Consider the following 26,644-nt stretch of genomic DNA (forward strand, 5'->3'; position numbering starts at 1 on the left):
GTTCCAGATATTTTTAATTGAATTCAAATTCCATCATCTGCCGTGGTGAGATTCAAACCCAGGTCCCCAGAACATTAGCTGAGTTACTGGATTAATAGTCTAGCGATAATACCTCTCCCTTGCATTTCAGTCCCCTTACTATCTCTCAGCCAAGTTGGTGTTGAGTTGTAAAAATGAGACTTCAGCATCTTGAGATGGTTATGGAAGATGGCATCACCAACACCAAATGCACAAAAACTTGGCTCCTGTTCTGCTGGCTGCTTTCATTCCTATAATGAGAATTCAGCCAAAAACTACAAGCAAATTGATGTAGAAAGTCTTCCTGCTTTGGATTAAAGCTATCATTCACATTAACTGAGCATCCTGTTCAGTCAAACAGCAGGGTTCCTATGAACCCTTCTCTATGAGGTCCCTAGTAAACAGACCACTCATTATGTGCAGAGTATGTAGACCTAAGCCCGCTGACTACTTCACGCATTACAGTTCTCAGTGGTTTACACATAGTGCTCAGTGCCTCCTAGCCATCTTCCAAAACAGATGCAAATTGATGTGCTGTGTTAAGTATTTGAACTACTTGATCTACTCTGGTCTTCCTCAGGCAGCACACATTTTACAACCACCCCAATCAGTTTACCAGTGGAGGTTGGTCAGTGTTGGCAGCTTCCCTCTAAGCCATCTGCAAAGTGGAGCAGTGCCAGTTTCTCTGGCCAAGAACTTCAGTACCCTGGCAAAGGCTTTAGGCACCTAATAAGCCAAGCACTCTGCAAGCAATGACTGTGCTGCTGAAAATGTTTTGCGAGCGTTACACACTGTCTACTACGAAAGCATTAATGTCTAGACATTGGCACTGGTAATTTTTTGTGGATGAATGCTTTAATTCATTATCGTGACATTCAGCCTGTCTGCCTTTTAGCAGGACTGTTATCCTATGTAAAATAAACAGGTTGACAATTGCATGAAGATAACAGAGGAATGTCGTATTAATGGCCAACAGGCAATAATTAGCCTTCATGTTGTCAAGTAATTAGCAGTAAGCCGCACCCAACATTGCCTTCCTGGAGATCTCAGAAACTGACTTTCTGACAGTGAGCACTCGCACGTTGCCATCTGAGTGGTCAAACACTACCTAGAACTAGTTCCAGGCCACTTGTATTCACTCAATGTTGGTTTCTACTGAGGTGAAACCCATCTCACAATAATGCATCGATCTGAGCCCCCTTTCCATGTTATCAAAACTCCACGGACCCCCCATAAAGCAAGTACTTTTTTCCCAGTTAAACATATATATTTATTATTTTGCCTACTTCGTGCGAAACTTGTTGGTACGGGGCACTTGACTGAAGCTCAGGTGAGGGGTGTGTGTGGTCAGATGTTGTATTTGTGTGCATCTTATACCTGTGTGATCAGCCAAACTTGGCTCCTGGCCATTGAATGGAGTAATTGTGGTGCTCAGGACTGTTTAAAACCTCATTCGAGGGAGGGTGTAGGCGTTCTGCACATTCTCTGGATAATTTTAGCAGGTTCCTTGATGAAACCTTCTGTCAGACCCCCGGTTGAGGATCCCTGCTGTAACTCAGCAAAAAAAAACAGTTGGTCTCTGCAACGTTACCGTGGAAACCTCACTAGACTCAGCTTGCACATTCAAAGCAGAAGCAAAATCTTCCTCTGAATCAGTAGCAGCCCCACACAATGAAACCCAAATCCTCAAATGAAAATGGTTACCAGCTGCTTTTTGGTATGGCGCTGTCACTTAGAGGGAACATAAGGATCGCTCAATTAAATAATATCTAACCCTTGAAAACATCAGCGTTGTCTGCACATATTGAAACGCCATTGCCACCACTGCACATCAGCATTACAACCTCCCTTTCCGCTGCCCGGCAAACATTTTAACCCCTGGCTCTCCTTCCTTGCACTCCCTGGAATGACTAGCTGCCCTGGACCTTGCTTTCCCCACCCTGGCCACCTGCCCATTGACTGCAAAAAGTGAGCTCTGTGGGGCTATCTAGAACAAGAGGTAACAGGTGTAGGTTGAGAGGCAGTAGATTTGAGGAGGAGCTACTTCTTGCAGAGGGTGGTGAATTTGTGGAACTCGCTGCCCCGTAGCGTGGTGGAGTCCCAATCATTAAATGGTTTCAAGAACAAGATAGATATATTTTGAATAAAAATAAAGGGGAGAAAAGGATAAGGGGAATAGTTGGGGAGGTGGATTTGAGACATGGGAGAGATCAGCCATGATGTGATTGAATGGTGGAGCAGGCTTGAAGATCTGAATTTGCCTACTTCTGCTTCTAATTCCTATATTCCTATCACTTTGTCCCATCGAAGAGACACAACTCCTGGGAAACTCTTCCTCTCACTGCCAATAATTGCATCCCCATCTCTACACCATGCTTCTACATCTTCTCCTGCCTTTCAATCCTAAACAGCTGTTCCTATCCCATTCCTTTTCCGATCATCCTTATCTTCTGTGCTCTCCCTTCGTCATCCTCTCCTTCCCAGTCTTCCTGCTTTGCTTTCCATCTTTATGCTTCTTATTGATATCATTATGGTCCACTCACAGTCCCCATCACTCTCCTGTCCTCGGCACTCCTACCATCCTCTCCTCCGTCACCCCTCTTTCTTTTGCTCCCCCCCCCCCCGTTCCCCCATTACTTTTTCCTCCTCTCTCCTTCCTTCATCACCGCCCCACATTCCTCCATCTTCCCCATTACCTCTGCACACGAGCACACTCCTCTCCTCCTTCCTTGTCTTCTGCAACTCACTTTCCCCGTCCCCCCCTCCATGCCTCCTGTCTTCCCACCACCTCTTATACTCTTCCAAATGCCTCCTATCCTCACCTCATCCAGGATCCAGTGACCTTACCCCCGTCCACTGATCCTGCTCGTGCTGAGCACTGAGTTGACCATGACTCCTTATGTGGTAACAATAGATTAACTCGTCATTTGTATTCTTGTATACTTAGTGAGCTAGAAATTATAACAGAACATTTATTGTCTATGTGGTGGCATCAGTATAAAGTTCAAAGCATTCCCTGGAACGGAATTTGAATGGGCTTGAGAAGCAGCCATGCTAGCTGGTTTGATTGGGGCTTTGAAAGGCCTGGTTGCTGACTGTTACATTGACCGTCAATTTTATGCTCAAGGCTGCCAGAAGGCTGCTGCCCAAGCAATGTTTGCACATGCTCACCAGGACAGCTTGGTGGCACAGTGGTTAGCACCGCTGCCTCTCAGTGCCAGGGACCCGGGTTCGATTCCCAGCTTGGATCACTGCCTATGCGAAGTCTGCACGTTCTCCCCGTGTCAGCATGTGTTTCCTCCGGGTGCTCCAGTTTCCTCTCACAGTCCGAAAGACGTGCTGGTTAGGTGCATTGGCCGTGCTAAATTCTCCTTCAGTCTACCCGAACAGGCGCCGGAGTGTGGCGACTAAGTAACCTCATTGCCGTGTTAATGTAAGCTTACTCGTGACACTAATAAATGAAGTTTAAAATTTTAAACTCACCAACCTAAAAAAGCTGATGACTGGTTTCGTACAAGTCATTATGGTTCCAGAAAGGCAAACTACTTAAAAAGAACAAAACGGCTTAAGAAAGTCCTAGGTTCGAGGCCACTGCTTCTGAGCACGTGCTTGAGTTAAATTTATTCCTGATCACATTGGGTTCCAGGCCTTTTTACCAGTGTTTGTTTTTCTTCAAAATGACCTGAACTTTGCCTCACTCTCTCCAGCAATATTCAGTATCAGTGATTCCCCCTTTGTGAACTTGGAATGGGATTTTGATTTGCTGGGTTCAGTTCCAGTCCGTGCTGATAGGTTTCTGCGTACAAACTGGGGGTGGGGGGGAAAAATTGATCGTATTTTGAATGGCTTTTCAGGAAGAGGTGAGAAGTTGATGTTAAAAATAGAAAAGATGACACTGGTGCACTGAGCATTGCTTCTCTAGGGTGGGGTCCAGTATATATTATCGCCTTCGGTTCTTCCCTCCAACCACCACCCCCGAGCCACCGAGTCAGAGTGTGTGAAGTTAGCTGTTCCAAGTGGGGTCCGGTCCAACTGTTGGAGATGTGACCCAGAATAACTTTTTGAATCATTAGAACTAAAAATAACTCAATTATTAAAGACGCACACTTTTTTTTCATGAGGCTGTAATTGGTAATTTTTCCCATGATATGCAGGGCACTTTGTAAGACAGTCGATCCGTCATGGACAGCGGTGTCAGTGGATCACTGCACCTAACATAAGAACATAAGAAATAGGAGCAGGAGTAGGCCAGCTAGCCCTTCGAGCCTGCCCCACCATTCAATAAGATCATGGCTGATCTGTCGTGGCTCAGTTCCACATTCCCGCCCTCTCCCCATAACCCTTAATCCCCTCTCTTATCAAAAACCCATCAACCCGCGTCTTAAAAATATTTAGCGAGGTAGCCTCCACCACTTCAACGGGCAGAGAATTCCAGAGATTCACCACCCTTTGAGTGAAGAAGTTCCTCCTCAACTCCGTTCTAAACCGCCCCCCCCTTTATCTTGAGGCTGTGCCCCCTAGTCCTACTGTCCTTTCTGAGCAGGAAGAGTCTCTCCACCTCTATCCTATCCATCCCATTCATCATCTTATACGTCTCAATGAGATCTCCCCTCATTCTTCTAAACTCTAACGAGTACAAGCCTAATTTATTCAGCCTCTCTTCATAGCTCAACCCCCTCAACTCCGGCATCAGCCTAGTAAACCTCCTCTGCACTCCCTCCAAGGCCAAAATATCCTTGCGTAAGTACGGCGCCCAAAACTGCACACAGTACTCCAGCTGCAGCCTCACTAATGCCCTATACAGCCGCAGCAAGACCTCCCTACTTTTATATTCTATTCCCCTCGCTATGAAGGCCAGCATCCCATTCGCCTTCCTGATCACCTGCTGCACCTGCAAGCTGGGTTTTTGCGACTCATGCACAAGGACCCCAAGGTCCCTCTGCACCGTCGCCTGCTGCAGTTTTTCGCCACGTAAGTAATAATCCTTCCTACCATTATTCCTACCTAAGTGGACCACCTCACACTTGCCAACATTAAATTCCATTTGCCATTTCCTGGCCCATTCACCCAGCCTATCTAGATCCTTCTGCAGACTCTCCACACCCTCCGCACAATTTGCCGTTCCACCAATCTTGGTGTCATCAGCAAATTTCGACACCCTACACTCGGTTCCCTCCTCCAGATCATCTATATAAATGGTAAATAGCTGAGGCCCCAGCACCGACCCCTGGGGCACTCCACTAGTCACCATCCGCCAATCCGAATAGCACCCATTGACCCCCACTCTCTGCCTCCTATTTGACAACCAATCCTCTATCCACGCTAACACCCTACCCCCAACTCCATGTCCCCTGACCTTCTGCAATAACCTCTTGTGAGGTACCTTGTCAAACGCCTTCTGAAAATCCAGAAAGACCACATCCACCGGCTCTCCTCTATCCACTGCCCTAGACACATCCTCATAGAACTCCAGTAAATTTGTCAGACACGACTTCCCTTTAACGAAACCGTGCTGCGTCTGCTCTATCAAGCAATTCCCTTCAAGATGCCTCGCTATTTCCTCCTTGATGACGGATTCTAACATTTTACCTACAACAGACGTTAAACTAACCAGCCTATAATTCCCTGCCTTTTGCCTGGCACCCTTCTTAAACAACGGCGTAACATTAGCCGTTTTCCAATCTTCCGGCACTTCCCCGGAATCCAGCGATGTCTGGAAAATAACCACCAAGACATCCACTATCACCTCCGCCATTTCTTTCAGAACCCTCGGATGCATTCCATCCGGTCCTGGCGACTTGTCCACAATCAGCCCCCTCCAGTCTGTCGAGCACCGCCTCTCTAGTAACAGTAATGTCATTAAGACCCTCCAGTCCTACCACCTTTCCATCTCTAACACCCGGCAAATTATTCACGTCCTCCTCCGTGAAGATAGAAACAAAAAAGTTATTCAAGACCTCAGCCATATCCCCATCCCCTACCACTAAGTCCCCCTTCTCTGGTTGAATAGGCACTTTCTCTGGGGGCTGGGGTGAGCAGAAAGAAATCATTTGGGAGTTGGCAGGTGATGAGGAGAGGGGAGACCTAATCAGCCTCAAAACTAGCTCTTTTGGCATCTGTGGAGAAGGTGTTAGAAACACTTGGGGGTAGTGGGGGGGATCTTATGGTTCAGCACGCCAGTTGATCAGCGTGGCAAGCTGGTAAGATTGTGTGAGAGAGGTCTCACCTCTCGCAACGATACCAGCACTAAATTGCTGGCATAATCTGCGTCTAGCCCAGGAAGCCCGCAATCGGTTGGGGGTCGTGATCGGGGGTGGGGGGGAGGGGGAGTGGTCAGTATGGCATAATTAGTGGGGTTGGGGAGGCAATGTCCAGGGGAGTGGGGGAGTGACAATCTCCCAGTTGACTCTCTACTCTTGTACGTAGTGCATTGGGAGATCACAGCACGTGCGCAATAGCCCACTTTAGCAGTCATCAGCTGACTTCCCGGCATGAACAGACTCTTGTCCACTCCCCTACTGGCAAGAATCACACTTTCCCTTTTTTTTTCTAAAATTGTGATAAGATCTGGTATTTTTCTCTTGCTGGGAAAATGGACACGATTCTTTCCCCTTTTCATGCTCGTTTGGCACTTTGAATTCTCTTGGTAAGATCACCCCCTAGGACTTCATACCAAATGCTGACAGCCCTAATATGAGCACGAGATCTCTGTCAGCATCCATCTACTAAACTGGTCTATTAGCTTCATCAGTGATGTCCGCACACTAAGAATGTAAGAAGTAAGTTCAAAATGCTGGAGAACACATTTGTTGTACAATTCCAGAAGCCTGGAATCCCAGTTGAAGGTAAATTCACCCAATTTAGTTGCCCTGCAGGGCATCATCGATGTTCACTCTTTTAAAAAAAAGATGTGGTTCTGAAAAATCCTTAAAAAGAAGGGTTTTATTAATATTTTCTTTATCTTCTTCACCCCAGGAACCAGTCGATATCTCACACCGCTGTGTTACGGTTCGGACATGCAGAGACCCTCCTCCCAGTCCTGACTCTCATGGGCTATTTTAAAGATGATCGTCCCTTACTAGCGGACAACTTTGAAGAGCAGAAAAACCGCAAGTTCAGGAGTGGGCGGATTTCACCCTTTGCCGCGAACCTGGTTCTTGTGCTGTACCAGTGCAGTGGAGCACAGAGCCTAGGAGAGAAGTACAAGCTCAAGTTATTCCTGAATGAAAAGCCACTGCCATTTCCACACAGTGGGAACCTTGTTGCAGACTATGGGGAAGTAAAGGAGTGCTATCAGCATCTCATCGAATCGTTGAGATTCAGCAACGTATGTGAGTTTGCCACAAGGGAGGACTTAATTACCCTAGAGCACGAAGAATTTTGAGCTAGCTGCTTGTCTTTTCTCTGGTGGGCTCAAGTTGGGCTCCAAGTCCCTGGAATTTGAATTTTTTCCCCCCATTAATTAAAAAATATCTTCCAAGTGTATTTTACTTTACACACTGTAGATGATGCTGAATGGGCTTTGACAAAACCTGGGACAAATGACTGATCGTGAGACAGGACTTTACACTTTAGTTGTTGAATGTCGCGAAACACTTCAGTAGTAGTCAACTGACATCCTCCATAAGCAGCGTCCCGTATGTTTCACCTGTCCCTAAGAAAACACTTCAGTTATTGCAACTTTTGAGGACTGAAATCGTTGCTGAGCCTCCCAAAATTAGTAAGTTAAATTGGCCCACCAAGTACCTTTGACAATGAACCAATCTGGTTGTGGTGAAATCAAAGCAGAAACTTGCTGGAAAGACTTCGCAGGTCAGGCAGCAACAGCAGTTAAAGTTTCTGGCTGATGTCCTTTCATCAGATCTGGAAGATATTAGAGACAAACGTCTGATGAAAGGTCATCGATGAAGGGACAGCGATGCACAAGTTCCAGAATCAACAGAATTATGCTTTTCTGTTGGTTGGTTCTGGTGAGTTTGTTTATTGAGGAATAATGTCTTAATTGGCCAAGTTTCACAAAATAATGTGGCCACGTATGTTTCCTAAGAATTTTTAAGTTTACAATGCAATATTTTCTGTTTGTGGACAATGATTTGCTGCATTAGTTGGTTCCCAAGGACTGTAGATGGTCTGTTTGAGCTGTACTGTTAAGTGATGTGTAATATTTCTCTTAGACTAGTGTGAGAAACCTCCTTTGTCCATTTTTCACATAATGTAAGTTAGAGTAGCTCATGAGGGAGAGGGGTAGAATTCTTTCCAATGCTGTCTCTTGCATAAGCTCACTGCAGACATACCTACTGTATAAATGTAGCTACTACAGTATCCAAAATGTTTCACTCTCTCATAACATGTGTTTACAGGATCAGAGAGAAAATCAGACCGGAAGTACTGAACCCATGTATCACAGAATTGTTATGGTGCAGAAGGAGGCCATTTGGCCCATCGTGCACCGGCTCTCCAGATGAACATCATGGGTTCAATTGAACCTGCCTCCGTGACACTTCCAGGCAGTGCATTCCAAACCCAAACCACTCATTGTATGAAATAGCGCTTTTTCACATCACATTTGCTTCTTTTTGCAAATCATTTTACATCTGTGCTGTCTGGGTCTTGATCCTATGAAAAGCTGGAACGGTTTCCCCCATCTACTCTATCCAGCCCTCTCATGATTTTGAGCATCTTTTATTAAATCTCATCTTAGCCTTCCTCTCTCCATTAGAGAACAATCCCAATCTCTTCAATCAGCCCCCATAAACAGAGGTTTCTCAAGCCTGGGAACCATTCTTTGATCATCTTCTGCAGATCTTTCACATTCTTCTTATAGTGTGGCTCCCAGAACTTAGTACAGCTGAGGTCCAACTTGTGTCTTGTGTAAGTTCAGCAATAACCTCCTTGCTCTTGTACTCTATGCCCCTATTGATAAGGCCCAGAATACTGTATGTTTTATTAACTGTTCTCTCCATATTTCCTACCACCTCAATGATCTGTATATACACGTATCTCACAAATACACCCAGATCCCTCTGTTTCTGTGCCCCTTTAAGAATTTTACCTCTCAATGGGGGAAGAAGATGAAGCTTAATATGTTAAAGTTAGCAGCAATTGCTTGGTACAGAGTGATCCATAGCGATAGAAGACATTAAGGATAACAACCAGGGGAGCAACACATTACCAGGGTCTATTTAACAATATCACACAAAGGGACCAATCCCTGACCTCTGTTACAGGATGATTATAATGGCTGACGTGGTGTCCCTTAATACTCTCATTGACTCTAAGAAAATAGGTAAGGGACTCGATCCAGTCTCAACCCCAGCATTGTTCACATTGTACCAGAGGCAGTGGTATTATCATTGGACTAATAATCCAGGGACAGATGGTGAAATTAGAATTCAATAAAAAACCTGGAATTAAAAATTTAAGTGATGACCACGAAACCATGTTGATTGTCTTAAAAACCCGACTGGTTCACTAATGTCCTTTAGGGAAGGAAATCTGCCATCCTTACCCAGTCTGGCCTACATGTGACTCCAGAGCCACAGCAGTGTGGTTGACTCTTAACTGCCCCCCTCGAGGGCAAGTAGGGATGGGCAATAAATGCTGGCCCAGTTGGTGATACCCACATCCCATAAATCTATTTAAAAAAGCACTAACATTTGTCCAATTTTCTCTAACACGTACAACCTGGTTTTCCAAAGGTGAGAAGCTCAACGCGGAATTCTCTGGCCATGCTGGTCTAAAAGCCGGAAATTCTTGCCTGACTGTCAGTGAGGTTTCACATTCTCCGCAACGCACCCGCTAAAATTCCATTGGCGGGTGGGATGGGACAATTCCCGTTTCCAAGAAGCTAAATCATCCGTGAAAATGATTAATTGTTAAAACTTATAAGACAACAGAAATTAGGGACACAGCATTGTGGAGAATGCATGGCTCCAGTACCAGCGTGGAAAAGAATTAGATTAGGCTTCACTTCATTAAATGGCAGAGAAGGTAAGATACAGGGTTGTAGGTAAGCCTGGTAGTTAGGGACATATTTGGTGCAACTCGTGGGCCAAAGGGCCTGTTTGTGCTGTAGTTTTTCTATGTTTTATGTTCTAAGGTATGAAGGGCTAAATGGCCTATTGTTCAAAACTCTTCAGATTCTCCGAGTGGTAAACTTTGAAACTGGAGCTCAATAGATCTCTGGGCTATCACCAGAATAAAATGAATGTGAAATGTGTTCAATTTCCATAATTACCCAACTGTGTCACTGCTTACTCCTTGGAGAATCTGCACTGTGTGTGTGACTCGAATCCATACTATGTGGTTGATTATTGCAGCGACCAAATAAGGCACGCGGTTATAAAAACGATCATGGCCCAACGATTCACCAGAGTGGATGAGTGCTCAATTCTGGATTGTCAATAAAAGCCGTGTTGTCAGGGTCATCACGTACTGAGTAGAAAATATAAACCTAACATCTACATTTGAAGAAGGGAATCTCTCGTCCTTCTCAAGTGAGAAGTTTCTGCTCAAACCTGGTCCTCTGTGGGAGATTCATGGTCCTTCCCATCTTCTAGGATCCTATATGACAATGTCTCCAAGCATGCTTGGGAGTAGCAGGATTGTGGAGCCTGCAACTTATCACCATTTTACTGATTGCTCATTCAGGCCCAGACTGCAGAGCATGGACAGCGAACACTCAAACACTAAAATGCTGCTTTAATAGGCCACTCTAATGCCTTTCCCTCACTATCCTTTATCAGAAGATTTGAGGGCAGATTGCATTTTGGATTTCAGTTAATTCTGGCTTTCGGATGTCGCATATCACAGCATCATAAAGTGCAGAAGAGGCCCTTTGACCCATCGAGTCGGCACTGACACACGGGAAACACCTGAACTCCCACCTAATCCCATCTCCCAGCACTTGGCCCTTGGCCTTGAATGTTATGATGTGCCAAGTGCTCATCCAGATACTTTTTAAAGGGTGTGAGGCAACCTGCCTCTACCACCCTCCCGGGCAGCGCATTCCAGATCGAGACCACCCTCTGAGTAAAAACATTTTTCCACACGTTCCCCCCCAAACTTCCTCACTTTAAACTTGTGTCCCCTCATGACTGACCTTTCAGTTAAGGGAAACAGCTGCTCTCTATCACACTGTCCATGCCCCTCATAGTTTTGTAAAGTAGCTTTATAATATCCTAAGCCTTAGCTAGCTCTAGTCTAAAGTAAATAACAGTAAGATGATATCACTGAATAATAAATACAGGGTATTTGTACTAAGTACTCTTTTTGACATATTTCCCACAGAAATCACAAGGCAAACAGTACAGACAAATAACTACAATTCCCACACTAAAGGTGGATGTGAACGTGAAGTTTCTTGACGTGTTCAGTTTTTGGATTTACAGATAATTTATCATCTCCACACATTTTTTTCATTAAACCTCATTAAACATTTTTTTCCTACAACACCTGGGGTTTTCCAAAGATGTCAGTGAGTAAAGTTTGAATGGGTGGACCAGGAACCTACCTTCACAATCTGGTTTTACTGTGGTAACATTGCAACACCTGACTCCCTTCACATTGTGTGTTCCAGACAACACCAGGAAAACCAACAATTGAATATAATCTTACAACTTTGGTCGCTCACCATCCATAAATTTAATAAGGAGCAGCCTTTTTACTTCACAAAAGGCACGTTATCGTGGCAGAATGCATTGTACAGTCATTGCTGCTTTGTACAGAGCGCAGCGCCTCTGACCCGCAGTAAAATTGTCTGATTTTTTCTAACTACCAGTGCAGGTCGATGCTGACCCTTTGTGTGAAGAAGTTTACTGAAACTGGGTCTGTCTTACCCCTAAACTCCTCCCGCTGTTTCCAATTGCCAAGGATTAATGCAAGACTAAGGTTTTGCTGTGACAGAGCGCGTTTGTTTGTTGTTCTTTGGCTTTTCCGTCAGGGATTGTTCCTTTGTCTCGGTCTGTGTTCCTCACAAGCACTTAATGGGCATGTGGGTTCTTGGAGGGCCTGGGGCAGTACCAGGTCCTGAGGCTTGGCCTCATAGGCCTTTAGATCACCCCAAGACCAAGTTTTCTCCTGTTCACACTCCTCATTCTTTAGCATATCCAGTAAATTTAAGCTTATTTTTTAGTATTCACAAGTAGACTTACGTTAACACCCCAAATTAAGTTATTATGAAAATCCCCTAGTCGCCACACTCTGGCGCCTGTTCGGGTACACTGAGGGAGAATTTAGCACGGCCAGTGCTCCTAACCAGCACGTCTTTCGGACTGTGGGAGGAAACCAGAGCACCCGGAGGAAACTCACGCAGAAAGAGTATGAACGTGCAAACTCCACACAGACAGTGACCTAAACTGGGTATCGAACCCCAATCCCTGGCTCTGTGAGGCAGCACTGCTAACCACTGTGCCACCATGCTGCTCTAATGATGCTGTCCTTATGATGATGTCAGTCACCTGGCCCTAAGCCATGTGCATTGCCACTGAACATGTGCTTCATTGCTGCTTCAACTGATGACTTTTTTTAAATGTGAATAAACAAAACAAACTGACTATGTAAGTACCAATTTAACAGGACTGTACCCTCGAGAGGGCTCTCAAATTTACTCCACATTTAACCCGAGGTCTACATCTTTGAGTGAATCATCCCCAATGATAAATAGACATGTGGTAGATTGCCTGTGGTCAGACGTTTGGCCATTGACATTGCCTGAGGCTCAATAACCAAACTCTCACCAATGGGCAAATACCCCATGCCACAATTCAGTGGTGTTATAAGGTGGCAATGGATGGAGCCTGGGGAGTGAGTGATGGCATGAGGGTTAGAGGGCATAAAGGTTTTTAGGATAACTGGGAAAGAAGTCCCAGAGAACCGTTGTAGACCTTCGAACTGGCCCACCTTGGCACCTGCCCGTTCCAGTGACCACCTCTGACCTGCTTCAGGGATCGCTGGGTCCGATCCCTTCCCACCCCCACCTCCCAGAGTGAAGATTGTGAGGGACACTTTCATATCGAGATGTGTACACCTGACCTGAATTTCCTGCATTGGTGGCAAAAACCCATCCACGTGTTACCTCATTTCAACAAAGCTCTGTGAGGGGTTGGAATTATTTATTTCCCCATTCAGATGTGTTTGAAGTGCTGGCACTTCTGCCTGCTGCGACTAAACTGCCCTCACTCTGACTTCAAAAGACATCCAATATGAAAGTGGCTTGACCCAATGGACTTGAGCTCGCTGCATAAAGCTGACCCTAACTGGCCATCTCACTCAGACCAGGTTGTGAGGACGGAGGGGTAGAGGGGGCTGGCTTTCTGGGGCAGGGTTCAGTTGTGGTTTGCATTGGGATAGAGGAAGCTTTACTCTGCAGCGAGCATGGGATCACACATACGCACACCAATCATATCGAGTGGATAGAAGAAGAAAATTGTCCCATCCAAAATAGGAAAATAATTTGCCTGGTTGAATGTAAAGGGTGAAGATATTAAACCATTAGTAAAATGGATGCAAATACTTCCATGCTTGAAGCCACAGTATGGCATTGCAAATGAATTCAAAGTAAATCTTTGCAAATCTGAATTTTACTAGTTTGCATTTAGCAAATTGCTGGGGAAATTCTTTTAATGGGGAAAAGTAACGTAAGTGAGCTCATAGGACATAGTTAAATCAGTAAAGTAGATAAGTCACCTGTCACTCATTGTGGTTGGATGAAAAATCTATACTATCACAAGTATTCATGTTTTTAACCAAAGAACAATTTTAATTGTGTTGTATTATATTTCACGTATTAATTTGAAAATTGAATTTTCACTTGTTAACATGCTAGACCTTTGCAACACACCTTAAAATCTCATGTAAAATGAATTCCTTCTAACATATAGTATAACGTAACCCACCTGTAACATATTGACCCTATCAATATCGTATATTTAGGAAGGCAATTTATATAGAGTCTCATGTGGATAACATTACTCTCCTTGTTGGCAACATATTGAGTTCATCTTGGTTTTAGTTCAATCCCAGCACTAAAAATGTGCGTTGAGGAAAAAGGCGGAGGCGTGACTTATAGAGGTCAGCAAAATTGTGAGTGATTTTGGTGGAGTGGATACAGAAAGAATATTTCCTCTTGTGGAGGAGAGAATAACTAGAGGCCTCCAATGTAAGGTAGTCACCAAGAAATTGGATGGGAGATTAAGAAGAAACTTTTTTATCCGGGGAGTGGTGAGAATGTGGAGCTGACTGCCACACGCAGCAGTGGAAGCAAATTGTATAGTTGCACCTAAGGTGTAACTAGACTATAAGGGAGAAGGGATGGAGGGCTGTGATTTTAATATTAATTTATGGGATGCAGGTGTCGCTGGCTAAGCCAACATTTATTTCCCATCCTTAGTTGCCCTTCGGAAGGTGGTAGTGAGCTGCCTTCTTGAGACGCTGCAGTCCCTGAGATGTAGGTAAACAGCCAGTGCTGGTAGGGAGGGAGGTCCAGGGTTTTGACCCAGTGCCAGTGAAGGAACTGAGATATGTTTCCAAGACAGGATGGTTGAGTGACTTGGAGGGGAAACTTCAGGTGGTGGTGTTCCCAGGTATCTGTTGTCCTCGGTGGCAGTGGTCGTGGGTTCAGAAGGTGCTGTCTAAGGAACTTTGATAAGTTCCTGCAGTGCATTTAGTAGATTTAGATGAGATGAGAGAAGATTCAAGTGGAGCATAGACACCAACATGGACTAGATGGTCCAGATAACCTGTTTCTGCCGTATCATATATAATCCTATGTAGATACTTTGAGATATACATGTTATATTTTTAAAATGATGCTTGCACTGACAATCTGCTCTCTCTCCCACAGGTGTGTGATGACCACAGTTGCTTCCAATTTATTTTCTTTCCCTTCCTCCTCTTATTGTTTGTAATTTATTATTAAAGTTGCCACCAGCTCGGCATTCTCCAGCTTTATGTTTGTTTAACAGATTCATAATTTGTGATTCTGTATCTAGAATCATACAACTCTGAGGCAGCTCATTTGGCCCACGATGCTTTGAAAGAGCCGACCAACGGTCTCTCTCTACTGCTCCTGCTGCAAAACCCAGCATTCATTTATTTTTTTCCCTTCTTTAGTATTTATCCGATTCCCTTTCCAAAGCTGTCACTGAATTTGCTTCATCCACTCTTTCAGGCAGGTGCTTCCCAAATCAGGGGGCAGCAGGGTGGCACAATGGTTAGCACTACTGCCTCTCAGCACCAGGGACCCTGGTTCGATTCCCGGCTTGGGTCACTGTCTGTATGGAGTTTGCACGTTCTCCCCATGTCTGCATGGGTTTCCTCTGGGTGTTCCGGTTTCCTCCCACAGTCCAAAGACGTGTGGGTTAGGTTGATTGGCCATGCTAATTTGCCCCTTAGCATCAGAGGGACTAACTAAGGTAAATACATGGGGTATTGGGGAATGGGGTTTGGGTGGGATTGTGGTCATTGCAGACTCGATGGGCTGAATGGCCTCCTTCTGCACTGTAGAATTCTATGATTCTATGATCACTGTGCTGGGTAGACGCATTACCCTCATCCTCCCACTATCCCCTTTTGCAATGGCAGGAGGGGGGTTACAAATTAGGATTAGGACCTGATTTCTCTGGCAATAGAACAACAGAGTTCATGATTTTGACTCTACTTACAGCTTTACATTGGGATTTTGCACCCTTTTATATTTAACAGGCCCCCAGCCCCTTCCATACTAGTACCTAAGCCCATGAAGGAGAAAGGGGAAGGTGTAGAAATAAAGCTATTGAGAAGAAGAGGAGAAGGATTAAAAGGAGAGAGAAAACCACAACCTCATTTCAGTCATACAGCGTAGTGACGGACAATCAACTTCTGTACCCAGCAAGAAGCCCACATCTGAGGGAGTGCAACTGGTAATCTGTGATACAGATTGGAATACAATTCACTCTTGCGAGCTGCCTGAATTTTAAAAAAAGAAATGAGAACAAAAATGTCTTGGGATATTGAGTGAAATCTCACAAAGAATTGCAATTATCATGACCACTAACTGTTGATCGATTATTCCTTCAAGGATCATGGAGATGAATGACATCTACTGTTTTCAGAACATTTGTTTACAGTTTATTTATTAGTCGTAAGTAAGACTTACATTAACACTGCAATGAAGTTACTGTGAAATTCCCCTAGTCGCCACAGTCCGGCATCTGTTCGGGTCAGCGCACCTAACCAGCTGTGTTTTTGCCGTGTATATTAATAAAATTCTGATTGAACCTTGCTGTCATTCTATAAGAGCCTGTGGATGAGATTGCAACTGGAAAAGTAGGGGTGGAGTGGTGAGGTAGCCAGAGTGAGGACCTCAGCAGCTCAGGACACTGTCCTTCATGATGAGTCAGTGATGAGCTGAGAATACACAGAGCCAGAAACAGGGAATGGGAAATCAGGGGTGGGAATTTATTTATTAGTGTCACAAGTAGGCTTACATTAACACTGGAATGAAGTTACTGTGAAAATCTCCCAGTCCCCACGGTCTGGTGCCTGTTCGGGTACACTGAGGGAGAATTTAGCCTGGCCAATCCACCTAACCAGCATGTCTTTCAGACTGTGGAAGAAGAAACTGAGCACTCTGGGGAAGCCCATGCAGACACGGGGAGAATGTGCAGCCTCCGCACAGACAGTGACCCAAGGCGGGAATTGAACCTGAGTCTTTGGCACTGTGAGGCAGCAGTGCTAACCACTGTGCCACCCCTAGACCTACAGGAGGTCATACAGCTGGCAAATAGGGAGGGGGGGAGATGGGAGCATGAAATGGTATAAACATGAGATCAAGGGAGGGTGGGGATGGGTTGGGGAGCCCAGGGGGCAGGTGGTAGTTACAACACAAGGCAAACTTCTCACATCTCTGCCCATCTCCAGATTTTGCCTCCTCGGCTTCATTTCAGTCTTGGTTGTGAGAAGATTGGTTGTCCAAAGATGTGCGAGTTAGGTTGATTGGCCATGCTAAAAAAAAATTGCCCTGAGAGGTGTAGGTTAGTGCGTAAATATGTAAAGATATGGGGGCAGGGCCTGGGTGGGATTGTGGTCGATGCAGACTTGATGGGCTGAATGGCCTCTTTCTGTACCGTAGGATTTCTATAAATCCATGAGGAACGTCAGCTAGCTAATGGCTGGCAGGAAACCACTGCCAGGACCTCAGGGAACAGTTTCTATCAAACTTTAAGCAGTAGGGAGTGAGGAGTTGGTAAGATCCAGAGGCTGTTGCGGTGCTGAAGGAGAGGGAGGAAAGCCTGGGATAGTAGGACTCACGATTCCCAAACGGAGGGGCTGAAGGAGCACCTTTTCTGCTCAGTGCCCATAGGAATATAAATAAATGTTTGAAATTCTCAACTTGATGTGTTCCATTCCTCCCAGCTCCTGTTTGCTGCCATATTTGACTTGTGGCTCCAGTACTGTGTGCAACAGCTAAACCAAGCCCTAAAAATCACAGCAGAGGACCAACTATGGCACAAGATTCTGACAATATTTACGAGTCTGTCATCTGTAGGCAAAAATCTGATTGTTGCACTGGGAGCAGGTGAAAGGATGTTGGGAACAGAGAGAACACACACCAAAACGAAATAGGAGTAGAACATTTATCCCCTGGAGCGTGCCCTGGCATTCAATAAGATCATGACCAATCTGCCTGTGATCTCAACTCCGTGTTCCTGCCCTTTCTCCCCCCATTACCTTTGCCTCCCTTGTGGGGAACCTGTCTAATTCGGTCCTGAATATACTCAATGGTCCAGTCTCCATTGTCCTCCGGAGTAGAGAATTTCAAAGATTAACAACCCCAAAGAAATTCCTGCTCACATCTGTCTGAAATGGAAGATTCCTTATTCTGAACTGTGCCTTCCGTGTTCTAGTTTTGCATGAGGGAAAACATCCTCACTCTGTGAAACCCCTTCAACTTCTCATTTTTCTAAATCCCCATGAGTACCAGCCACTTGCTCAAACCTTCCTTACAAATCCACTGAATCAGCTGAGTGAATCTTCTCTGAGTTATCTTCAGTGTAAGGATCTCCACACCGACACAAATGGTAAGAAAGCCCACCAAAGCCTCTCCTTCCTCAGGAAGCTAAAGAAATTCAGCACGTCTGCTACAACTCTCACCAATTTTTACATACACACCATAGAAAGCATCCTTTCTGGATGTTCCGCCGCTTGGTATGGCTTTTGTTTTGCCCAAGACTGCAAGAAACTTGTGAACGTAGCCCAGTCCATCACACAAACCAGCCTCCCATCCATTGACTCCATCTACACTTCCTGCTGCCTCAGAAATACAGTCAGCGTAATTAAGGACCCCATCCAGGCATACTCTCTTCCACAGTCTTCCATCGGAAAAAGATACAGAAGTCTGAAAACCCTATACCAACTGATTCAAGAACATCATCTTCTCTGCTACCATCAGACTTTTGAATGGTCCTATCATATGTTAAGCTGATCTTTCCCTACACCCTATCTGTAACTGCATCATGACATTCTGCACCCTCTCCTTTCCCCCTGCTCTATGAACAGTATGTTTTGTCTGTAGTAGCTCACAAGAAACAATCCTTCTCACCGAATCCCAATACATGTGCCAATAATAAATCAATTCTATTAAATATCCTCCCTTAAATAAGCAGGCCTCTAGGTGTGATCTCACCAAAGCTCTGTACAGTTGTAGAACAACTTCCTTACTTTTATACTCCATCCTCTTTGCAATAAAGGCCTTCTTCATTGTTTACCATAACTGCATGCTAATTAATTGTAATTCAGGAGCAATATGAAGACATGTCTATACTGCAGCATTCTGTAGTCTCTCCATCGCTTTTTCTTATTCTTCCTGCCAAAGTGGATAACCTCACATTTTCCTACTCTATATTCCATCCGCCACATTCTCGCCAACTCTCTTGACATTTCCTTTGCAAAGGAATGTTTGCGACCACCATTTTAACCAACAGCCCAGCACATTCCCATTTGACCTGCAGGATGCTCTTTAAACTCTCACATAAACATACGAAAAAAACCTTAATCATGATCTTTGGGGAGGCGATGGCTGAGGGGTATCCTTGCTAGATTATTATTCCAGAAATTTAGCTAGTGTTCTGGAAACTCGGTTTTGAACCCCGCCACAGCAGATGGTGAAATTTGAATTCAATAAAAAAAATCTGGAATTAAGAATCTTGTGATGACCACGAAACCATTGTCAATTGTCAGAAAAACTTATCTGGTTCGCTATTGCCCTTTAGAGAAAGAAATCTGCCATCCCTACCCGGTCTGGCCTATATGTCAGTCCAGAGCCACAGCAATGTGGTTGACTCTCAACTGCCCTCCAAGGGCAAGTAGGGATGGGCAATAAATGCTGGCCAGCCAGCGACACCCATGTCCCATGAATGGATGAAAAAAAATTAATCATTTTTCTCATCATTGGTCTCCTCTCCCCACCTCCCCAACCCCTTTGCTTTTCTCCTGAAGTCTTGGACTCCTTGCTCGCTGTGATGCACTTATCTTCTGTAACCTTATATAATTTGCCATTATTCCAGGGCAAACCCAGATGCACGTGTTAACAAGCTGTTTGATCTTTGGAGAATACATTACTGCCAAGTTCGATCTCATCTGTGCCCAGTATGTATTAGGCACAGCAACACAGTGGTTAGCACTGCTACCTCACAGCTCCAGGGATCAGGGTTCGATTCCCAGCGTGAATCACTGTCTGTGTGGAGTTTGTACGTTCACCCTGTGTCTGCATGGGTTCCCTCCAGATGGTCTGGTTTCCTCCCACAGTCCAAAGATGTGCAGGGCTGATTGGCCGTGCTAAATTGCCCATTAGTGTTCCTGAATGCATAGGTTAGAGGGTAAATGTGTGAGGTTACAGGGATAAGGCTTGGGTAGGATTCTTGTCAGTGCAGACTCGATGGGCTGAATGGCCTCCTTCTATACTGTGGTGTTTCCTCTATGAGGTCTCTGGAGTGATGAGGAACGACAGTGCTTGTCCTCTTGTAACAACAAGAAAAGCAGTGCAGAAAACAGAAAATTCTTTGGAAATATCAACATGTAACACCCAGATTACAGTTTGATTAAGTTCGTAAAGGTCAGTGAAGATTAGCAAGATCGCAACCTGCACCATCTCTGAGCAGCTGAAACAAGAACAAATCTCCAGAATCCCATGAGTTGGTCATTTCTGGTGAACGTGAGTAAAAGCTGCAATTAATCTCCTTCAGAGTCAGTATTGGGGCAGGGGGATTGTCCCACATTCCAAGGGAGGTATGAGATTCGATCTCCAGCAGTATAGCCAAGAACATGGCTGAAGTCAGCCCAACTTGATCGAATAGCGAAGGTCAGCTGAGATGTTGCTTAGGGATTTGTACAAAAGTCGGGCTGAGACTGCAGAAGAGTTCAGAAAACTAGTACTTTAATAATGAACTGCTCAATGGAATTAAGTGAGGTCCCAAACTTTTAGTAGCGCGCTTAGTTACTCAGCCTGGTGCTGTCAGTCATGCCTAGTGCTGTAAGGTCATTTATGTGATCGATGTGTAAATGTGGCTTCTCTGCCAAAGCTACAGCGATAGAGCAAAAGAAGACCAAAGGAAATTGTCCCCAAAATATTCTCCACTGCCCATAAGATAACTTTTAATGATCTCTGATTCATTCAGAGGAGTAGCAGACCTGCTAATTTTCCTTGGCCTTCTGAGAAAATAGACATTGGTAGCCTTTCTTAATTATAGAATCGACGTGGAGATCCTGACACTGAAGGTAATTCATACCTGTGGCACAAAGACGTAACCATATTTCAATGGCTTGCTAACAAAGTACTTGAAAATGGCTGAAAAGAAAGGGACAGACCGTTGAAGCTTTTCATCTTGCACTCATCAGGACAGAATCGCAAGAATGCCAAAGGGATCAGCAACTTATACTGCATGGGGAGAGGGTGCTGCTTGTTTGGCAAATATAATCTGATTGATAGAGGCGTTGCTATGGAGAATGCACCAGAGAGCAGGTAACTGCCAAGCTTTTAAGGGCGGCACGGTAGCACAGTGGTTAGCACTGTTGCTTCACAGCTCCAGGGTTGCAGGTTCGATTCTCAGCTTGGGTCTCTGTGTGGAGTTTGCACATTCTGCCGGGATGCTAGGGAGGAAATTGTCGGTCCCCTGGAAGAGATATTTGAATCATTGATAGTCACAGGTGAGGTGTGAGAAGATTGGAGGGTGGCAAATGTGCCTTTAAGAAGGGCTGCAGAGAAAAGCCTGGGAACTACAGGCCAGTGAGCCTTACATCTGTGGTGAGTAAATTATTGGAAGGTATTTTGAGAGACAGGATCTACAGGTATTTAGATGCAAGGACTGATTAGGACAGTCAGCATAGCTTTGTGAGTGGAAAATCATGTCTCACAAATTTAATTGAGTTTTTTGAAGGGGTAACCAAGAAGGTAGATGAGGGCAGTGCAGCTGATGTTGTCTACATAGACTTTAGTAAGGCCTTTGACAAGGTACCGCATGGTAGTTGCAGCGTAAGGTTAAATTTCATGGGATCCTGGGTGTGGTAGCCAAATGGATACAATATTGGCTTGATGACAGAAGCCAGAAGGTGGTTGTAGAGTGTTATTTTTCAAACTGTGATCAGCGATGTGCCTCAGGGATCAGTGTTGGGTCCACTGTTATTTGTCATTTATATTAATGATTTGGATGAGAATATAGGAGGCATGGTTAGTAAGTTTGCAAATGACACCAAGATTGGTGGCATAGTGGACAGTGAAGATGGTTATCTGGGATTGCAATGGGATCTTGACCAGTTGGGCCAGCGGGCTGACGAACGGCAGAAGGGGTTTAATTTAGACAAATACAAGGTGATGCATTTTGGTAGACTAAACCAGGACAGGACTTACTCAGTTAATGCTAGGGCACTGGAGAGAGTTACAGAACAGAGATCTAGGGGTACAGGTTCATAACTCCTTGAAAGTGGAGTCACAAGTGGACAGAGTAGTGAAGAAGGCATTCAGCATGCTTAGTTTCATTGATCAGAACATTGAATACAGGAGTTGGGACGTCTTGTTGAAGTTGTACAAGACATTGGTAAGGCCACACTGGGAATACCGTGTACAGTTTTAGTCACCCTATTATAGAAAGGATATTACTGAACTATAAAGAATGCGGAAAAGATTTACTAGGATGCTACCCAGACTTGATGCTTTGAGTTATAAAGATAAGCTGGATAGACTGGGACTTTTTTCTCTGGAACATAGGAGGCTTAGGGGTGATCTTATTGAGGTCTATAAAATAACGAGGAGCATAGATCAGTTAGATAGTCAATATATTTTCCCAAAAAAGGGGAGTATAAAACTAGAGGGCATAAATTTAAGGTGAGAAGGGAGAGATACAAATGGGTCCAGAGGGGCAACTTTTTCACACAGAGGGTGGTGAGTGTCTGGAAAAAGCTGCCAGTGGCAGGTACAATTTTGTCTTTTAAAAAGCATTTAGACAGTCACATGGGTAAGCTGGGTCTCGAGGGATATGGGCCAAATGTGAGCAATTGGGACTATTTAGGGGTTAAAAAAGGGAGCGGCATGGACAAGTTGGGCTGAAAGGTCTGTTTCCGTGTTGTAAACAGCTATGAATCTATAAATACAAACCAGGAAAGTCAATTCTGATTGGCCACCGTATTGCCATGGGAAATGAACCAGGAAATTGCTGTCCCCTCAAGCTTCAGTTCAAAAAGCTGCAATTGGATGGACGTGTTCTTTCTGTTGCAATGTGTGTGAATGTAAATAACTCATAACGCACACAAGTGAGCCACACTCAAGCTGGACTGATAATCTTAAATCACTTGTCGTGATTCCTAACACAAACAACATTGTTTCGTAAGTGTTGTCCAAATATGGAATCACATCTAATGTTGGATAAGATGGGTGCAGTTTCCCCAGAGTGCTGGATCGTACGGGAATAGCCGGGTGAAACTCACTGCCTTCACAGCCACCGTTCTTCACCTGATTAAACAGCCGTCTGTACAGCTGGAAGGAGAAGCCCTCACACACCAACAAGATCAGGATTCTGAGCTCAGGGCGCCTGTTTGAAAGGGTACCCCAAACTCAAAGTTACATTTAAGGGTTCTCCCCCTTTCCCACACAGAAATCGGGACCGCCCCCCCCCCCCCCCCCCCCCCCCCCACCCACAGTGGACAATGGTAACAACCCTTACACGCAGAAAGGGAACACCCCTCCACAATACAACCATTGGGGCACATTCCCCACACCATACAAGCATTGGGGGCGACCTGACCCCAGCCCCCCAACTCCACCCTGGCATCACAGCACTCTTTCTATCCTCATAGGTGTCACACACCCCCCCACCCTCCCTCCCCCCTCAACAGGCATCAGGGCACTCACCCCCACCTTTGTGACAGCCATCACCTCCCCCCTCCACCCCAATCCAGCATCTGTATCACTCCCCTTCACAGGCATCGGAGTGCCCCCCCCCCCCACCCCTGGCACTGTCCCACCCCTTTCACAGGCATCACCCCCCCCCCCCCCCCACCCCCCAACCCCAATACAGGCAAAAGAAACAATACTTTTCACTGTATATTAACACATATGACAATAATAAATCAAATCAAATCAAAGTCACTTGGCCAGTGGGTATGGGTTGGTGGGGGTGGGGGAGGTGTTGTGGTGGGAGGATACATCATGGGTAGCATCAAGCCTATAATAATATGTTAAAATATTATGATGTATGGAAACCAGGTTCATGCCCTTTCTCGGCATGAACCTTATTACGTCACCCATGGCGGGGAGGGGAAGGTCTCAAACTGAGATCTCACCTACTCAAATCCTGTCTTCCATGAGATTTAGTGACCATTACAGGATGTGCGTCTGTGGCTAACAGGGCTGCTGGATTACAGCCTATGTTTAGAGATTTTCAGGCACGGTCTAGTTGAGTACAGTCCGTACTTCGCCTGTTGCTGACAGCCAAAGCGATGTGCTGTTTGATACAATTCACCAGCCATTAGGATGCACAGCCTACAGAGCTGACATCACACTGGCATATAGCACACTTGTTGGGTAACCCAAATGTCTTTCAGGCTTCAAGGCAACATCCTGTTAGTGGAGAATACAACTCATGCTGCTACTGCATAGTGCCAGTGTGAAATAGCCAGCTTCACCTGTTGCTCAGATATTTGAGACACCTTACTCTTCCAGGGTAATCTGAGATACACTGGACACTTCTCAGGACCAAAGGTGGTGGCTTTGGAGCCACTCTTGAGTTTGCTCGGATATACAGAGAGCAATTATCTGATTAGGGTAGGAATTATCCCACAGGATAGCTTGGACCAGACACATGAGCTCACTCTCCTCAACATGCTAATTGAAGAAACTACTTATCCACCGCAAGCCCACCTTCACTGGTCAACATACATTTATTCAATGGTCAGTATACATGTCCTCTGCTAGTCAGTATATAGGTTGCTCACTGGTCAATATATATGTTTTTCAATGGTCAATATACATGTTATTTGATAGTCAGTATACAGGTTGTTCATTGCTCAGTATGCTTTTTGGGATTCCTACAGTTCCTTATGCTATAAAACTGGACTCATTGCAAAGCTCATAAATAGTTTGTGAGCCGTTTGCTCACTGTACATGCTTGTTGTTGAAATAGGGCGCTTCTAAGCTAACTTGTAGGATAATAAAGCTGTTAAAATGAAACAAAATATTTGGAGATCCAACATATAGAGAGCTTACAGGGAAGTCCTTCAAGGCCAAAAGAAGTCCTTCCAGCTATGTTGGAATTGGCCACTGATCAGAGACTGGAGATGAGACTTTCTTGGAGACAGCAGTCATTATGTAAAAGGGACAAGTGCATGTGGAGAAGGAATGAGCATGTTGTATGTCAAGATGACTTATTAGATTACTGCAGGTCGATTCTGCCAGTAAATACATTGTAATTTCACTTTATTTGTTCCGTAACACAGCAGATTCAGAGCTGCAAAGTTTAATACACCCTATTATGGTGCAAGTGTTTCCATAGTCAGGCACCTGGAAAGGAATGGTTTGACAGAGCAGATGCAGCACAGATTCGTTAAGGGGAAGTCATGTTTGATGAATTTATTGGATTTCTATGAGGATGTGACTAGTGCGGTAGACAGAGGGGAACTGGTGGATGTGGTGTTTCTCGATTTTCAGAAGGCGTTTGATAAGGTGCCGCACAAAAGGTTGCTTCAGAAGGTTAGGGGGAATGGAGTTGGGGGTAAGGTGTTAGCGTGGATAGAGGATTGGTTGTCTAATAGGAGGCAGAGAGTTGGTATCAATGGGTGCTATTCTGATTGGCGGTTGGTGACTAGTGGAGTGACGCAGGGATCGGTGCTGGGGCCTCAGCTATTTACCATTTATATAGATGATCTGGAGGAGGGGGCTGAGTGTAGGGTGATGAAATTTGCTGATGACACAAAGATGAGTGGAAAAGCAAATTGTGCGGAGGGTGTGGGAAGTCTGCAGAGGGATCTGGAAAGGCTGAGCGAGTGGGCGAGGACCTGGCAGATGGAGTACAATGTTAGCAAGTGTGAGGTTATCCACTTTGGCAGGAATAATAGTAGGAGGGATTACTATTTAAAGGGTGTAAAGCTGCAGCATGCTACAGTGCAGAGGGACCTGGGGGTCCTTGTGCATGAGTCGCAAAAACCCAGTCTGCAGGTGCAGCAGGTGATCAAGAAGGCGAATGGGATGCTGGCCTTTATAGCGAGGGGGATAGAATATAAAAGCAGGGAGGTCTTGCTGCAACTGTACAGGGCATTGGTGAGGCCGCAGCTGGAGTACTGTGTGCAGTTTTGGTTGCCGCACTTGCGCAAGGATATCTTGGCCTTGGAGGGAGTGCAGAGGAGGTTCACTAGGCTGATACCGGAGATGAGGGGTTAGACTATGAAGAGAGACTAAATAGACTGGGTCTGTACTCGTTGGAGTTTAGAGGGATGAGGGGGGATCTTATAGAGACGTATAAGATAATGAAAGGGATGGATAGGGTAGAGGTAGAGAGATTTTTCCCGCTCAGAAAGGACAGCAGGACTATAGGGCACAGCCTCAAGATAAGGGGGGGAGCAGTTTAGAACGGAGTTGAGGAGGAACTTCTTCATTCAAAGGGTGGTGAATCTCTGGAATTCTCTGCCCGTTGAAGTGGTGGAGGCTGCCTCGCTAAATATTTTTAAGACACGGGTAGATGGGTTTTTGACAGACAGGGGAATTAAGGGTTATGGGGAGAAAGCGGGAAAGTGGAACTGAGCCACTTCAGATCAGCCATGATCTTATTGAAAGGCGGGGCAGGCTCGAAGGGCTAGATGGCCTACTCCTGCTCCTATTTCTTATGTTCTTATGCTGAAAACAAGGGGAACATAAAGTAAAGATAGTGCTATTCTGACACTGACGCACTAAGTTTAAACATTAAAGGCACCCAGGTCTTCATCAATCATTAAGTGATACTCTTGGAATCTGATCCACGAGTGTCAGGGAGTGTTCATGTGTCAGTGAGCGTGCAAACTGCGTGTCTACAGGGGCAAACCTCCTCTGAAACTTTAGCCTGAAGCAGCGAGGGACCCAACCTTCATGTGTCACCATGGGGAGACCGAACATTGATATAGCCTCTCG

At 45.2% G+C, this 26,644-nt stretch overlaps 1 protein-coding gene across 1 annotated transcript in view; it reads left to right on the forward strand.

Annotated features, from left to right (window-relative positions):
• minpp1b (multiple inositol-polyphosphate phosphatase 1b) overlaps positions 1 to 16,279 on the forward strand; it is a 74,049-nt gene extending 57,770 nt beyond the window's left edge. Inside the window, exons 4-5 of the mRNA XM_080205482.1 lie at positions 6,994 to 7,988; positions 14,861 to 16,279. Coding sequence (XP_080061608.1) covers positions 6,994 to 7,402 — 409 coding nt within the window. The 3' untranslated portion in view covers positions 7,403 to 7,988; positions 14,861 to 16,279. The remainder of the gene's footprint in view (positions 1 to 6,993; positions 7,989 to 14,860) is intronic.
• Positions 16,280 to 26,644: the final 10,365 nt, after the last annotated feature.

The sequence above is a fragment of the Carcharhinus amblyrhynchos genome, chromosome 17 (assembly GCF_965287045.1).
Source record: "Carcharhinus amblyrhynchos chromosome 17, sCarAmb.v2.hapA, whole genome shotgun sequence".
In the NCBI taxonomy this organism is placed as follows: domain Eukaryota; kingdom Metazoa; phylum Chordata; class Chondrichthyes; order Carcharhiniformes; family Carcharhinidae; genus Carcharhinus; species Carcharhinus amblyrhynchos.